Source organism: Emys orbicularis, chromosome 21 (genome assembly GCF_028017835.1).
Source record: "Emys orbicularis isolate rEmyOrb1 chromosome 21, rEmyOrb1.hap1, whole genome shotgun sequence".
Classification (NCBI taxonomy): domain Eukaryota; kingdom Metazoa; phylum Chordata; order Testudines; family Emydidae; genus Emys; species Emys orbicularis.
The window spans coordinates 2,831,942-2,847,035 of NC_088703.1; the positions used below are offsets into that span (position 1 = coordinate 2,831,942).

General features: G+C 58.4%; 1 protein-coding gene across 1 annotated transcript; it reads right to left on the reverse strand.

The window, feature by feature from the left end:
* Positions 1–903: 903 nt before the first annotated feature.
* Positions 904–12,818, reverse strand: CCER2 (coiled-coil glutamate rich protein 2). Its single transcript, XM_065420788.1, has 6 exons — positions 12,773–12,818; positions 7,039–7,085; positions 4,439–4,532; positions 3,638–3,706; positions 1,858–2,711; positions 904–987 (listed from the first exon to the last, which is right to left on the reverse strand). Exons 1-6 carry the CDS (start codon positions 12,816–12,818, stop codon positions 904–906), a joined length of 1,194 nt encoding a protein of 397 aa, XP_065276860.1.
* Between the last annotated feature and the right edge of the window lie 2,276 nt (positions 12,819–15,094).

Here is a 15,094-nt window from a genome sequence, read left to right on the forward strand (position 1 = left end):
GGAAAAGTCAGCTGTACCTTCTCCAGCTGATCGCCCCCCAGGGCAGGCGCCCTGCCCCTCGCTTTCCTGCGGCTGCCTCCTGCCATCTCCCCTCCACCTCCGGGCCTCCCTCCGGGCCCCATGGACGGAGCGCGTCTGGCTGCTGGTGAAAATGACCCCTTGGGAGGCAGGCAGGGCTGACCCCTGAGCCCAAAGCGACGTGAGGGGTTCAGGGAAGCCGAGGTTTCGAGGACCACGCAGAGCCCCCGGGTCCCACGAGGCTGAGTGTTAACAGTCAGAGTCCGGCTTGCCCGGCGGGTGGGAGCCAGGCAGGTTCCCATCCTGGCACCGCAGGGTCTCCTCTTTCTATCCCTTCTTCGGTGCCCCGGAGGGGGGGGGGGGGGGTCAGCTTTAAACAAGAGACCACAAGGGGAACCCTGGGGGCGGGGCAGAGATAGCCACACTACAGTGAGCCCTGGCCACGCCCCTGATCTGCCCCCGACGGGTCCTGGGGGGCAGAAAGTAGCCACCCTTATCCCATACCAGTTGCGGGCAGTTCTCAGGGGGACATTCCTACCCACTTGATACCCCCAGAGCGGTGCCCCCCCCATATCTCTCACCCTCCATTGCTCTGGAGGGACGTTTCCTGCATGGTGGGGGTAGGGAGGGTCGGTTGGCGGGTTGGTTATTTTCCTTGGCCTCGGGTCGCGCTGGGTCCCTGACGGAGGGGGGTGGGACAGGTAGAAAAGCACAAGCTCTGAGACTTTGATAACAGTCCACAGCCGAGTGGGAGAGGAGAGGAGGGATATATACAAAGAAAGCACATGTGTGGGGGGTGCCTGGGCGGGGGGTGACTCTTAAAGGGGCGGCCGCCCCTTTGTCCCCCTCCCACGGCTCCCCACTCCCCTAAGGGGACTGGGGAGGTCACCCTCTCCGCAGCTCCCGCAGCTTCTCCGCCACCTTCTTCAGCGCGTGCTCGATCTCTTCCAGCTTCTCCAGCTCCCGTTCCTGGATGGAGAGAAAGCACGAGGGGCCGTGAGGATGGGGGCCCCCCCCAGGGCTCATCCCTACCACCCCCCAGGCCACTACATCCAAGCCACCCACCAGGCCTCTGGTTTATCCCCCCCCCCCGGGCTTTGCACCTCTGGCTGCCCCGGTGCATTCTGGGATCCCCGCGGCACCTATCCCACAATGCCCAGCGCTGGGAGCGCAGGGGCGTTTGGGCGAATCCTCCACACGATCATGGGTGGGGGAGGACGGAACAAGGAGGCCCAGCTGACCCCCATGTGGTTGCAATGCCGCGGGCTGCCCCGTCTCCTCTCCGCCCAGCCGGCCCCGCAGCTCCGGAGCTGGGTGGGAAACCTCACAGGGTTCGGCATGAGGAGGAAACGGAGACCTTGGGAGGGGGAGAGCCCCACCGCAGAAGAGCCACTAGCCCCGGGTCAGATCACTGAGCTGGGAACCCAGAGTCTGGCCCTTGCTCAACTTGATTGGGAGCAGGGACTCGAACCTGGATCTGTCCCGCGCCAGCTGATGGCCTTAGCCACCGGGCTACTGACGCTAGGGCGGGGCACCCCCTGGTTCGGACCACAAATTCCCACCCGGGCCCCTGACAAGACTTGGGTGGCAACTGGGGTGTTCAAGCGAAAAATTCTCAGCCGGCTCCTTTCTGCCTACGGAGGCCTGGACCCCCAGGGCTCCCCAAGGCTCTGGGAGCTGGGAGTACACAGGGGAGATTTTTTTTCATGGGCACAAAGGCGGTTTAGCTGGCTTTCAGCTGCTCAGCCCGGAGAGCTGGCAGGCTCCCAGGCTGGAGGCTACCCCCAAGATCACTACCCATGTAGCGCATGGAAAAGAGCTGACCTTGTCCTTCTCAACCTCCCTCTCTTCTTCCTCTTCCTCCTCCTCCTCCTCCTCCTCCTCCTCCTCTTCTTCCTCCTCCTCCTGGTGGCCATGGTGCTTGCCCTTCAGGTGCCCCGCCTCATCCTCGTGGTGCCTCTTCTTCAGCGGGTGGCCGAGCGGCCCGTGGCGGTGGCCGTGCCGCCCCTCCCCCTCCTTCCACAGCCGCCCGTCCCCGTGGAGGTGGCTCTGCGAGTCGGAGATTTTCACGCCCTTCTCCTCCGCCTCGAACTGGGCCGTCTCCTCGTCGCTGGCCTTCTCGGCCATCCGCTTGGCCGGGCCGCCCTTCCGCCGGGCCGGGCCCGACCGCTTTTCCTCTTCCTCCTCCTCCTCCTCGTCCTCCTCTTCCTCCTGCCCCTCCTCTTCCTCCTGCTCCCAATCCTCTAGCCCCCCGTGCTGCCGGCCTCCATGGTGGTACGGCGGCTCCTCCTCCGAAGTGTCCTCTTGGCTGAAGTGCCTCTTGGCTGGCGGCCCCGTTTTCTTGCTGGCCCCGGGGCCCCGGATCTCCCTCAGCTTCGGCGACGCCCGCCTCACCGCCTCGTGCCTCCTCTTCCTCTCCTCCTCCTCTTCCTCGCCCTCCAAGATCTCCTTGGCCGCCTCCTCCACCTGGGTGCTGTCCTCCCCGTGCGAGACCTTCTCCTCTTTCACCTTCTCCTCGATCTTCTCCGTCTTCTCATACTCCTCCTTCCGGGCCTCGCCCTCCTTCTCCTCCACTGTCTCGGAGGCGGCCAAGCTCTGCTGGAGGGGCTTGTCCCGCTTCCTCAGCTCGTCCCCCTCGGGGCCCTCCTCCGTCTCCTGCCAGGCGCCGTGGCTCGGGTGGTGGTGGGCGTTCTCTGGGGGCAAGGAGGAGAACAGTGAGCTGTTCCCGCCCCGGGGCAGTCCCGACCCCGTTGGGGATGGGTGGACGCAGGCTGGGGGGCTCTGTTGGCACGGCAAGGCCCGTGTCCACAAACTGCCCGTGCACCCAGGTCCCCCATCGTCCGGGTGCCCCAGCCCTCCCCCATTCTCCAGACCCCTCTCCCTTGGCTTCTCTGCTCCGAGCGTCAGCTTTGGTGGCAAGTGGGCTATTGCCCTGAATCCCATCCCCTGACCCCCCCCCAGCCAGGTCCCCTCCACACGCACTAGGGTTGGATGAAACTGGCGTCCCCTCTAGGGGGCACCAGCTCCAATCTGGCCCCAGGGCAGGGGATTGGCTGGCTCAGGGGGGTGGAGAATGAGACACGGGGCCTGTCCCCTCTAGGGGGCGTCGGCTCCCATCCGGCCCCAGGGTGGGGACTGGTTGTCTCAAGGAAGCGGGGAGTTGGACACGGGGCCTTTCCCCTCTAGGGGGCGCCGGTTCTGATCCAGCCCCAGGGTGGGGAAACTGGCTGGCCACGGGGAGCGGAGAATGGGACATGGGGCCTTTCCCCTTTAGGGGGTGCTGGCTAGCTCGGGGTGGGGGGGTATGGGACATGGGGCCTTTCCCCTTTAGGGGGCACCAGCTCTGACCTGGCCACAGGGTAGGGGGACTGGGTGGCTCAGCAGGGCAGGGGCACGGGGCCTTTCCCGTCTAGGGGGCGCTGGCTCTGATCCGGCCCTAGGGCGGGGGGCTGGCTGACTCAGAGGGGACAGAGAATGGGATATGGGGCCTTTCCCCCCTAGGGGCTGCCACCTACTTTCCAGACCCAGGTTGGCGACAGAGCCAGGAATAGGACCCAGGCGTCCTGACTCCGAGTGCGGTCTCTGTAATTCGTGCAGGGAGGGGGGCCAAGGCAGGTACCTTCATGGACCAGCTCCTTTAGCTCCTTCAGCAGGTAGTGATGGTGCAACATGGCCAGGACCCGCTCGTCTGGAAGAGACAAGAGGTGAACCCCACTCGTGAGCTTGTGCCGAATTGGTGCCCACGGGCAAACGACCCGCCCAGGCCGTGGGCTAGGAACGAGCCGCAGCCAAGTGCGCGGGTATCACTGAACTGCCTTTCGCCCGCAAGGAACGTCTCGTGCAGAGACAGCTGGGAAAAACGCTCCCGAGTGAAAGGAAATTCGGGGGGGGGGGGAGATTAACTAAGTGAATTAAGGTAGCGCCCCGAGTTCTCTGAGCAGTGCTAGGGGCTATACACACATATCATGAAAAGCTGGTCCCTGATTACAGTCAGATTCCCAGTGTTTCTGGTAGAAATGGGGGGAGGGGACTATAACCCCCTTTGCTCTCCCCGTGTCCTGGGCCCTGCGTGGTCCTCAGCTCATGCTCCACCACCTCTGGGCCCTGGGGCGGGGGGTGGGGGGAGAGAATAGCCACAGCGCAGTGCACTCTTGACAAGCCCCCAATCCACCCCCTTACTCCAATTCCACATCACTTGCTTAGGCGAGAGCCTCAAGGGGCTTTTCCCCACCCACCCCCACCAAGGCCCCGGGATGCTCCCAGGGTAGCCCCGAGGAATCGGAGAGCGATCAGGAGCTGCCCTCTAAGTCCGTTCCATCACAGACGGGACTGAGTCCTTGCCGAGCTGTAGGGGGGTGTTTGGATCTCGAGCCAGCTCCGCTTTCCCCAGGAGCCGACGGCCACGTCCCCCGGCACTCACCTTCTTTCAGGATCTTCAGGCAGTCGTTGGCGACCGGAACCGGGCTAGCTTTGGAGAGGGTGTCAGCCAGAACCTCCGTGATGCATTTGATGACCTGGCCAAGGGGGTGGTAAAAGTGAGTTTGGGTTTACAGTGACAATACACCAAAGATTTCCCCCCCCTCCCCCCCCCCCCGGGGTTTCACCACCTCTCCCATCTTCCGGGGCTGTCAGCTTCCGACCGCGCAGGGCCAGCGCGATCAGAAAACGGGAGTGCCATCGCACGGCTGCGACGAACGGGGGTAATATTTTTACGAGCCAGCGGCGTGCCTCAGTTTCCCTGCGGCATTCGTACGGCCGCCCATTGAGCGCCACTGGGAACGAGGGGCCGGCAGAACCGTCCCCTGCTTTGTCTCAGCTGGAATCAGACAGCTAAACCAAGAACCGGCCTGAATCAGCACAGGTGAGCGGAGGAGCAGGAAGATAGAGCCGATGGCTGAGACTTTGACACAGCAATTTCCAGCACCGCTCTGCAGGGAAGCGGAGAATGGCAGCTGGAAAGAAAGGAAAGCCCAGACCCCGGGAATCCAGGACAGTGGGAAACGCTGATTTTTTTTTCTCCTGACAAGGCCAAAACCCAAAACTTTTTTAGGAACTGACCATGGTGCATCATGGGAGATGTAGTCTGGTTCATGAGGAGAATGGGGAGTGGGAGGGGGACGAAAGCATACAACTCCCATGAGGCACTGCAGGGGCTCGGGTGGGCGTCGAACGGTTCGATTTCCCGGTGGGAAGAATGCCACCAAAATGGAGCATTTCCCATGGAGAATTTCGCTTGAGAGGAAACCCCGTTTTCCCACGGGGAACCGGTTCGTTCTGAGTTTTCTCAGCAGCCCGAGTCCTTACAACGTTGGCGGGGGCTCCGTGGCGTCTTGTGCTGCCTCGCAAACGAAGAGCCGACATAATCAGCATCATTAATAAATAATAATCCCTAGCGCAGGGGTTCTCAACCGGTTTCTTCCCGAGGCCCCCGCGACACACAATAAAAACTCCACGGCCCAGCTGGGTCGCAACAACGGTTTTTCTGCATATAAAAGCCAGGGCAGCGTTAGGGGGTAGGAAGCAGGGCAGTTGCTCAGGCCCCACATCACAGGGGGCACCACAAAGCTAAGCTGCTCAGACTTCAGCTTCAGCCCCAGGTGGTGGGGCTCAGGGTCCTGGGCTGCAGTCCCTTGTGGTGGGGCTTCGGGTTTCTGCTCTGGGCCCTGGAGAGTCTAATGCCCGCCATGCTTGGCACCCCCCTGAAAACTGCTCACCGTCCCCCAGGCCCTTGGTTGAGAACCACTGCCCTAGCGCTTGGCATGGGCAGATCACAAAGCCCTTTCCAAAGGAGGGCAGCATCATTACTGCTATTTTACAGTGGGGAAACTGAGGCACGCGGCTGGACCACGACTTCCCCAGCAAGTATAATCTGCCGAGTCCTGTTCCAATGTGCCACCCACCAGCTCACACTGCCTGCCACGTGCTTATAGACGCCCATATGCACCTGAGAACACTCAGTGGCACAGGGGAGAAGAAAGAGGAAGATGATGGGGGAGAATTGTTGTTAATTATTTGTGTTAGCGGATCATCTACCGACCTCAGCCAAAATCAGGTCCCCATCGCGCCAGGCGCTGCACAATCGCCCGGGAGAAAGACAGCTCCTCCCCCTAACGGCATCCAGGCGCGTTGCCAACTCTCGAGAATTTAGTGGGACTCTTGAGATATTTGCTGATTTCTCGCTAGCCCCAGATCCTGGAATCACGTGAATTCCTCAGAATCTCATGGAATCATAGACACGTCGGGATGGAAGGGACCGTGAGAGGTTATCGCATCCAGCCCCCTGCGCTGAGGCCAGACAAAGCAAATTTAGACCATCCCTGACCACGGTTTGTCCAGCCTGTTCTTAAAAACCTCCAGTGACGGGGATTTCACATCCGCCCTTGGGAGCCTGTTCCAGAGCTTCACTCCCCGGAGAGTTAGGAAGTTTGTCCTGATATCTCACCTCAATCTCCCTGCTGAAGATTAAGCCCATTGCTTCTTGTCCTACCTCCAGCGGACATGGAGAAAAATGGATCCTTGTCTCCTTTTTAACAGCCCTTAATCTATTGGAAGACTTATCAGGTCCCCGCTCAGCCTTCTTGTGTCAAGACTAAACAAGCCCAAGTGTTTTTTTCCTAGGCCAATTTTCAGGAAATAAAAAACCCGCATGCTTGTAGGGAAAAGCCTTTAACATGTGAATCTTGCAAGGTTCAAACAGCAAAAGGTAAATCAAAGGAGCTGAAAGTTTAGTTTAAAAAAAATCTCATGATTTTTAAGACAAATCTCGTGAGTTTTGAATGTTTGAGGTTGGCAACACCACAAAGAGACAAGCCAGACAAATGCACAAAGAGAGAGGCCCCACAGCTCTGTGGCAGAGCTGGGGAAAGAACCCAGGTGTCCTGAGTCCCAACTCTCTCTACTGGACTGTTCCTGAAGCAGGGACCCCAATTTAACCCCGTCAGGCGTCTCGTTCATTTCAGTGGAAATGTTTGGTTTGGTCTAATTTCTTTTTCTTTCTTCCTGTATTTTTTCTTTTCTTACCTTTTCGTCTTCCTCCGAGAGCTGGGTGGACAATGGCAGCGAATTGGCTGCAAAATAAAAGAGAGGAGGCCGGATAGTATTACATGCTTTCATTAGCCAGCAAGGCAATCACTAGAACGCAGGCGCTCTGCCGCTTCTAGGGTGTTTTCATCATTAGGTGTATTGCAGTAACTCATTAAAGGCTCCAGTTGAAACCGGGGCTGCACTGTGAGAAGTGCTGCACAGATACATAGGAAGAGACAGTCCCTGCCCCCAAACTCTTATGATCTAAATAGGCAACTCAAAGAAAGGGAAACTGAGGCACACTGATTTTTTTTTTAAAATAATTTATCCAAGATCAGACAGGCACTCTCTGAGAGATGATTGTAGCCTAGTAGATTAGAGTAGAGGGTGGAAAACTGGAAGTCAGGACTCCTGGGTTCTAATCCCAACTCTGGGAGGGGGAGGGGTTAGAACCGTGGGGACAAGGAATCAGGATGCCTGAGTTCTATTCCCAGCCCTGCCACAGACTTGGCTGGGTGACCTTTGTATTCCCTGCTCTGTGCCTCAGTTTCCCCACCTGTAAAAATTGGGATGCAAGTTCTAACCCACTGAAGCTTTGAGATCTGTGCATGAAAAGTGCTGCATATAAATAAAGCGTACAATCATATCACTTATTACAGGTACTAGGGTAGTGCCTAGAAGCCCTGACTGAGGCCAGGGCCCTGTTGTGTGAGGCACTGCACAGACACAGAGAGTGAGAAGAAAGAGCTCACAGGCTATATCGGCAACAAGCGGGGGAGGGAAACTGAGGCACGGCTGCAGGTTTTAACTCTGAGCAAAGCCTGGAGGGGAATCTGAGGTTGAACTCCAGTTGCTGCGTCCTCACTGCTATTTTAACCCGAGTTAGTAACACCCCTTTGGTTGCAGTGTGGACATACCCAGAGAAGGCCTCGCCCCGAGGTCACACGCACGCCCGCTAGCGCAGCCTCCCTCGCGGGGTCATTCATTGCAACCTCACAACTGCAATGAATCCAGGGTCAGCTGACGATAGAGGTGGAAAAAAACCCCATTCCCTGCCCGTCTACCTACCCCTCACTTAGCACACGCTGTGACGTACGCAGTGGCTCTGCCTTCCCGATGCTAACCACCCTCCAGGCACCAATTATTTTCCCTTCCTGGGCCTCATGCAGTTTTAATGCACCGGGCTCTGCTCCCGCAGCGAAGAGAAAAGCTTTTTTTGTGATCGTTGCCATCATTATAATGAGGTCCCCGCAGGCGCTGCTGGCAGAACAGCAAGGTCTCGGGCAAAATAAACCCCTGGGCTTTTGTTTCTGAGCGAAGAGCAAAGCAATCCGAGTGATTGAAGGCCGGTGGGTTTACAGGCAGACAGGTGTGTTGCTCTTGGAACAATGAGGGGGAAATAGAGGGGTTGGGGGGAAGAAAGAAAGAAAGAATACAGAGCTCTCACTGATGGCACATCCATGGGACTCAAACCCTCTCCCTTGTTAAAAGCACAGGTCTCTATCGCTTGAGCGAAAGGATTCGCCCCATCAGCTGCTAGCAGCAGTAGGCTGTTATCCTCATATGTGAACCAGCCACTAGAGGGGGCTGCATAACACACAGGAGAGTCCTTGTGGAGTCAGAGTGCTGGAATAGCAAAAGCGCCCCCTTGTGACCAAAGGAGGCTAACGCTGGTGGCGTCCCAAGGCCTCCGAGGAGGAGGCTGAAGGGGAGATGAAGCTGCCTGGCTTTGCACAGGCCCCGGCGTGCCAGGCTAGCCGTGCATCCTTCCTCGAACGCCCTGCAGCTGCCAACGCCCCAGCACTCACGCCATGCAGCTCGCAAATCGGGGCACCTCAGGGCCTGATCCAAAACCCAGTGGAAAGATTTCCTCCCATGGACCGGCGCTTGATGGCTCTTCAGAGTGGATCCAATGGGGCCTTCTCTGGCGGGGGCAGAGCAGGTGGTAAAGGGCTGTGGAGGGGGGGCTGCACGCCCCAGCAGCAGGTGCCCACCTATTCTTAGCTGCTCTTAGCATGGGGCATATCCATCAGCTGTTCCGAGAGGGCCAGCTGCCCCGGCAGGTGGACGCTGACACCAGCAGGGACCCAGCACCCGCGGGGGCTGGAAAGGGCCAAGCAGGGGGTGGGGGCTGACCCCAACATGGAGGTTTCAGGGCAGCAGGCGGCTGCATTCCTGGGTACAGCGGGAGGGCAGAATCCCGGCGCCGATCGCAGTTACACTGGGGCAAATCGGCTTGGAACCTGGCCCCCAGGCAGCACAGGATTCGAGCCCCGGCTCTGGGAGGGGAGCGGGGTCTAGTGGTTAGAGCAGGGGGGGCTGGGAGCCAGGACTCCAGGGTTCTATCCCCAGCTCTAGGAGGGGAGTGGGGTCTAGTGGTTGGGGGGGGAGGCTGGGAGCCAGGACTCCTGGGTTCTATTTTCAGCTCTGCCATTGACTTGCAGTTCGACCTGGGCGAAGTCATTTCCCCTCCATGGGGGGTGAATGATACTGACCCCCCCAGCTGGGGGAGTGCCCTTGCGGAAAGGAGCTGTTGACGTGCCAAGTGTCCTCCAGGCCCTGCTCTCCCACTCTAGCTGCCCCAGGCCCTCAGGCCGAGAACTTGGAGGGGCCACCCCCACCCTCTCCTCCTTATATAGGCCCTCTGCAATAGCTGGGCCCCTCAGAACCCCCCCCCCCCCCTCCGGTGCGGACTGAGCTCACACCTGAAGCACTCCAATTCCTGTACCCAGCGCTGGCGTGCAGCCCCCAGATCCATTTCCATGGAGCGACCAACTAACCCCAGCCCTGAATGGGGCGCGGGGCGGCCCGTGTTCACACAGCGGCTGGGACAAAGATTCTCCCTCGTAGGCGTCCTCCTCCCTGGCGTCTGCTGCTCCTTGGCCCCCAGGTGCTGCACAGACCCCCACCATACACACACACACGCTAGAGAGCGGGGCCTTCCTTGTGCTGAATGTAGCCTGGATCCCACCTGAAATCAGGGCCCCCCGTTGTGCCAGGCACTGCCCGGACCCTGACCGAGAGCAGAGCCCCCAGCTATGTCTGGCCAGGCACAGACACGGAGTGAGACACGGGGTCCCTGCCCTGAAGAGCTTGCCATCTAAATAGACACAAAGGGAAACTGAGGCACAGAGCAGGCAGGTGACTGGCTCAAGGTCCTGGAGCAGAGCCAGCCCAGAACCCTGTTCTCCTGACTCGCAGGCCAGTGCCCCGGCTGGCTTTGGCCGAGGCTCTGTTTCGATAACCAAATGCCGGCCGGGTAGCACGTTCCTGCCGGGGGGGGCCAAGCGACTCTGTGTTTGGGATCTTCCTGCGACAGCCAGACAGACGCAAAGGGCAGTTCGTTCCAGCCCGGCCCCTCTGCCTATACCTGAGTCCAATTCCTGCCAGTAGTTGTATCTGAAACCCTTCTATGCGGATAATTTCACCCACTACTGAGATGCAGCCGCCTCTGGGCTGGAGCACAGCAGTTGCTTCTATAGGAATCATTTCACCCATTGCTATAATGCAGCCACCTCTGGGCTGGCACACAGCAGCTGTTTCCACAGGCATCCCTCCTGTCAAACAGCTTCCTTATGCACAAGTCCCCCGGAGTCTGCTCCTTCCCCAGCACGTGCACTGACAATCCGCCCCTCCAGGGGGCGTGCTATCCGCCCTCCGCCCCCGGGGTTGTCCCCCTCTCCACACACACAGGCCAAGTGATGGCCTGCAGCAGGGGAGCTGTTGCTCGGGAACTCAGAGGCTGCAGCGAGGGACGCACTAGCCTTATATAATGATATTATGTAATGCCGGAGGAAGCACAACAGGACAGAGACAGCAAGCGGCTGGGATCTGGCTGGAGGAAGCCTTGGCCAGGGCCGGCTCCAGCATTTCTGCCGCCCCAAGCAAAAAAAAAAGCCGTGATTGGCGGCGGCAGTTCGGCGGCAGGTCCTTCGCTCCTAGAGGGAGTGAGGGACCTGCCGCCCCCGAATTGCCGCAGGTGCTGCCCCTCTCCCTTGGCCGCCCCAAGCACCTGCTTGTTAAGCTGGTGCCTGGAGCCGGCCCTGGCCTTGGCCCACCTTGCTCCGAAATCGGGCCTTTGCTCCTGAAAGCTTGGGCCAGATTCTGGGGTAAATCAGCCGCCGCCGGGGTGATGCCAGCAGGAGAACAGAATGAGGCCCCTTGGCTTTGTAATGACCGTGACCTGCTCGGAGACGGCTGGGAAAGCCTGAGGGGGGTGCGAAGTGAAGTCTGCCCCGCAGAAACGGATGGGAACCGAGTGCTGCTCCTTCGAATGCAGCCGCGTGAGGAAGTTCCTTGGCCCTGCACGCAGATCGAGTGCCACAGACACCTACCCGACTGCACACACGTGTATGCACGCACACGCGTGTGCAGATCACCCCGCAGACCTTCCCGCACATGGCCCCAGACACACCAATCTGGTGGTGTGGGGACAGTGGGGGTGCTGAGAGCCATCGAACCAAACCGTAAACCCGGCATATGATGGAAACCACGTCAAGCCAGGGGGAGCTGCTGTGTCCCCAGCACCCCCAGTTCCAGCCCATATGTACAGATCTACACAGCCAAGCATAGAGGCACCCGGACGCCCTCTATGCACATGCTCGTGTGTACACAGATCTGTGCGCGCACAGGGACCCACGGAGCTCTGCACACCCAATCTTCCTCTCCCTCTGGTACACCCCCATGACCGGACCGGCCTTCTGATTAATATCAGCACGTCTAGTTTGAAAGCAGCCCTTTCTCGCCCTGATCCGGTCCCCTCAGGCCCCGATCCGGATTTGCCTTGAAACCTGCAGACTAATTGCAAATTCTCCCCCAAGCAGGATCCCAGGAGACGGCCGGGGAAGCCGTCCCCTTCCGAACGCGGGAGCTGATTTCGCGGTGCTTTCGCACAGCGTTTTGAGCGCCGGGATAGTTAACATGCAGCTCAGATATTCCTCTGCCAGATGACAGGGGCGGGATGCTGTCTAGGGTGCTGAAAATCCTTCCACCCCCTCTGCACCCGGGGCTTGGCACACACCGGCTGCTGCCCAGACGGACTTTCATTTGGTGCCATCCAGCGTAAAAGAGGACTTCGTCCCACCTCAAGCCGAGCACCTCCTGCAGAATATCCCCGGCCAAAGAATAAAGCCAGGCTGCTGGTGAGTGCGCGTGTGTGTTTTTGCCAATGCAGCATGTTCCCCGGACGGCACGGAACATGGATTTCTGGCAGATACACCCAGGGGGCTGCGTTTTCCCAGGGATCAAACAATCACCACCTGCCCATGCCAGCCCCGTTTTAAAGAGAAATTGGCCACCCGCTGTCCCAGCCCAGGCGGGATCGTCCCCAGAAGGCAGGAGAATGGGAAAGCAGGACTGACCCAGGGTTGTGAGTTCAATCCTTGAGGGGGCCATTTAGGGAACTGGGGTGAAAAACCTGTCTGGGGATTGGTCCTGCTTTGAGCAGGGGGTTGGACTAGATGACCTCCTGAGGTCCCTTCCAACCTTGGTATTCTATGATTCAAGCCAGAAAGCGCAGCGGAAACTGACAATGATCAGACAACAGGGCATGGAAGAGGCACTTGGGGGCAGATTTACAAAGGTATTTGTGCACCTAAGACGCAACGTTGGGCACCGAAGGGGATTTTCAAAAGCACCTAAGCAGACCAGGAGCCTAACTCACCTAGGCACTTCTGAAAACCCGCCTAGCTGTGTCTAGCCCAGTCTGGGCCTCGCTTTGCCCGGCTCTTACCGTGCCAGCAGGACAGGAGCAAGACGCAGAGGCCGACGGCCAGCATGTTGCGCGGGCGGCGAGTCCCGTACAGCTGCCCAAATTCTGCTGCCGACGACGGGCAGGGGAGCTCACGGGCAGCAGACGCGGGTTGGAACGGGCCGGGGAGGCAGCCGCAGAACGGCTGGTGAGCCAAGGCCAGCGAACGTGCCCGAATCCCCACAGGTGCAGCCTTCGCGCGTGTGTGAGCAGCGCTGCCTCTGCATCTGAGGACAGGCAGCGGGATTTTAAATAGGAGGCAGGCTGCAAAGGAAATGATGTCAGCTCCGGGGGGGGGAACCCCCCCTTCCCCAGATCTCCCCCTCCCTTCCTCTCTTCACACTGGATTTATTCCAAGCCACCCCGGTGCCTAGCCAACCCTGGCCAGCAAACAATCTAGCTTGCCTCCTTCCTAGCACAAACTGGTCATTGGGTTTAAGGCCTGGGTTACCAAGGTAGCTAAAAGGTCTGGGCGGGCCAGATTCTGACCTGACGTGTAAATCCAGAGTGACTTTGTGGAAGATAACAGAATGTACACCCATGCCTGTTTGATCCGAATCTACGTCCACACCCGGAGCTCTCAACCTTTCCAGACCCCTTTCAGGACGCTGATTTGTCTTGCACTGAAAAACGACTTGTTTGCCAAATCCGACAGAAAAATACAAAGATGTCCCAGCCACACTGTTACTGACAAGGGGCTTCCGGTCTCATGTTCACCATCTCATTCTAAAAGAAATCAACTGGAATATAAATCGTGTTCTGACATTTTAGTGTCTAGTATATAGAGCCGTATAAACAAGTCACTGTATGAAATCTTAGTTTGTACTGACTTCGCTAGAGCTGTTTATGTAGCCTGTAGTAAAGCCAGGCAAATCTCTAGAGGAGTCGATTTCCACTACATGCATCTGACGAAGTGGGTATTCACCCACGAAAGCTTATGCTCCAATACGTCTGTTAGTCTAGAAGGTGCCACAGGACTCTGTCGCTTTCTACAGATCCAGACTAACACGGCTACCCCTCTGATAGATGAGTTGATGTACTCCCTGGAAGACCTCTGGGCACCCCCAGGGGTATGGGTGTCGGACCCGATCTTGTGGACAGTTTCCAAGCCAGCGCTCGACCGTCCACCCTCCATTGTAAACCCGGCTTTACAACTGCTGGATCCGGGCCCGCCCTGCGCCACGCAGCCCGTCTGACCCGGGTCTGCGGCTTGAGCTGCATCCACACTGCAAAATAACAGGGCCTGGACCCGAGTCGCAACAGGACTCGGGGTCTAGAAGGGTCCCAGGAGCTGGGTCCTGAGTGTTGCTGACTGGAGTCAGACTGATTTGTGTGTGGACAGAAGCGGGTGCGAGACTTCATTAACTAAGCAAAGTGCCATGATAGTCACGCCAGTCAGAGTAGCCCCTGCTTCCCCAGCAGCTCCGGGGGAAGGCGCTTCCCCGGCTTGGGTGAAACTCACACAAGCATAAGCGATGACAAATATAAGACACTTCCCTGCTTGGCTCCTCTCGGGAAATATGAGCCAGCCCAGCCAACGACACCTGGGGCTTGAAAAATGCATCGTTCACTTTAATTAAATTAATTTATCATTTTGATCGCGCTGCTGGCCCTTTAAATCAACCCCCATTAATGACGCGCTTCCCTTCGAACACTTGACTCCAGCTCATCTTTTTTTAATGTCGTTCCTATAACAACCCTCTTATTTTTGATTCCGAAGCTGGGGCCAGATCCCCCCCGGCGTGAATCGGCGTCACTCCGTTGCAGCCAATGGGGCCAGATCTGCAGCCGGTGTAAAGCGGTGTCACTCCGTTGCCCTGATTCACAGCAGCCGCTGCTCCGGGCCTCATGGATTTACAGCTCCAGGTCAGTTTCAGTCTGAAGTCAGTTAAGGGTGATTCTCAGCTAGCTGCCTGCTCCCGGTGCTCTCCGGCACCCAGGGGGGTGGAATGGCGCCAGGGCTTAGCTATGGCGAGCAAAGGAGTCAGGCGGATGCCGGGACGCGGGCCGGAACCACGCAATGGTCCTGGCCATCGATCCGGAGTGACTCCGTAATAAAGTACATTACAATCAGCATCATAGGTTCTAAGGCTGCCTGGATAAGGATAATTCCCCCAGCATTACAATGCAGCCACCTCTGGGTGGAAACGTGGCAGTTGTCCTATGGCGAGCGTTCACCCAGGTGCAGCTGGCTCTGGGGGGCAGCTACTGAATAACTCACAGCAACGCTATGCAACTGCTTTCATCCAGGGCCTGATTAGCGCCACTTCTAATTGAATTGGTGGGAGAAATTGAGGCCCGCGA

What these genes read in the sequence shown, in the direction of transcription:
- CCER2 (XM_065420788.1), bottom strand. Translation starts at nt 12,818, where the DNA reads ATGCTGGCCGTCGGCCTCTGCGTCTTGCTCCTGTCCTGCTGGCACG. An exon ending in AAAGGAGCTGGTCCATGAAG is followed by an intron (nt 2,712 to 3,637) that starts GTACCTGCCTTG and finishes CCTTGCCCCCAG; the next exon opens with AGAACGCCCACCACCACCCG. An exon ending in AAGAGGAAGAAGAGAGGGAG is followed by an intron (nt 988 to 1,857) that starts GTTGAGAAGGAC and finishes CTCTCCATCCAG; the next exon opens with GAACGGGAGCTGGAGAAGCT.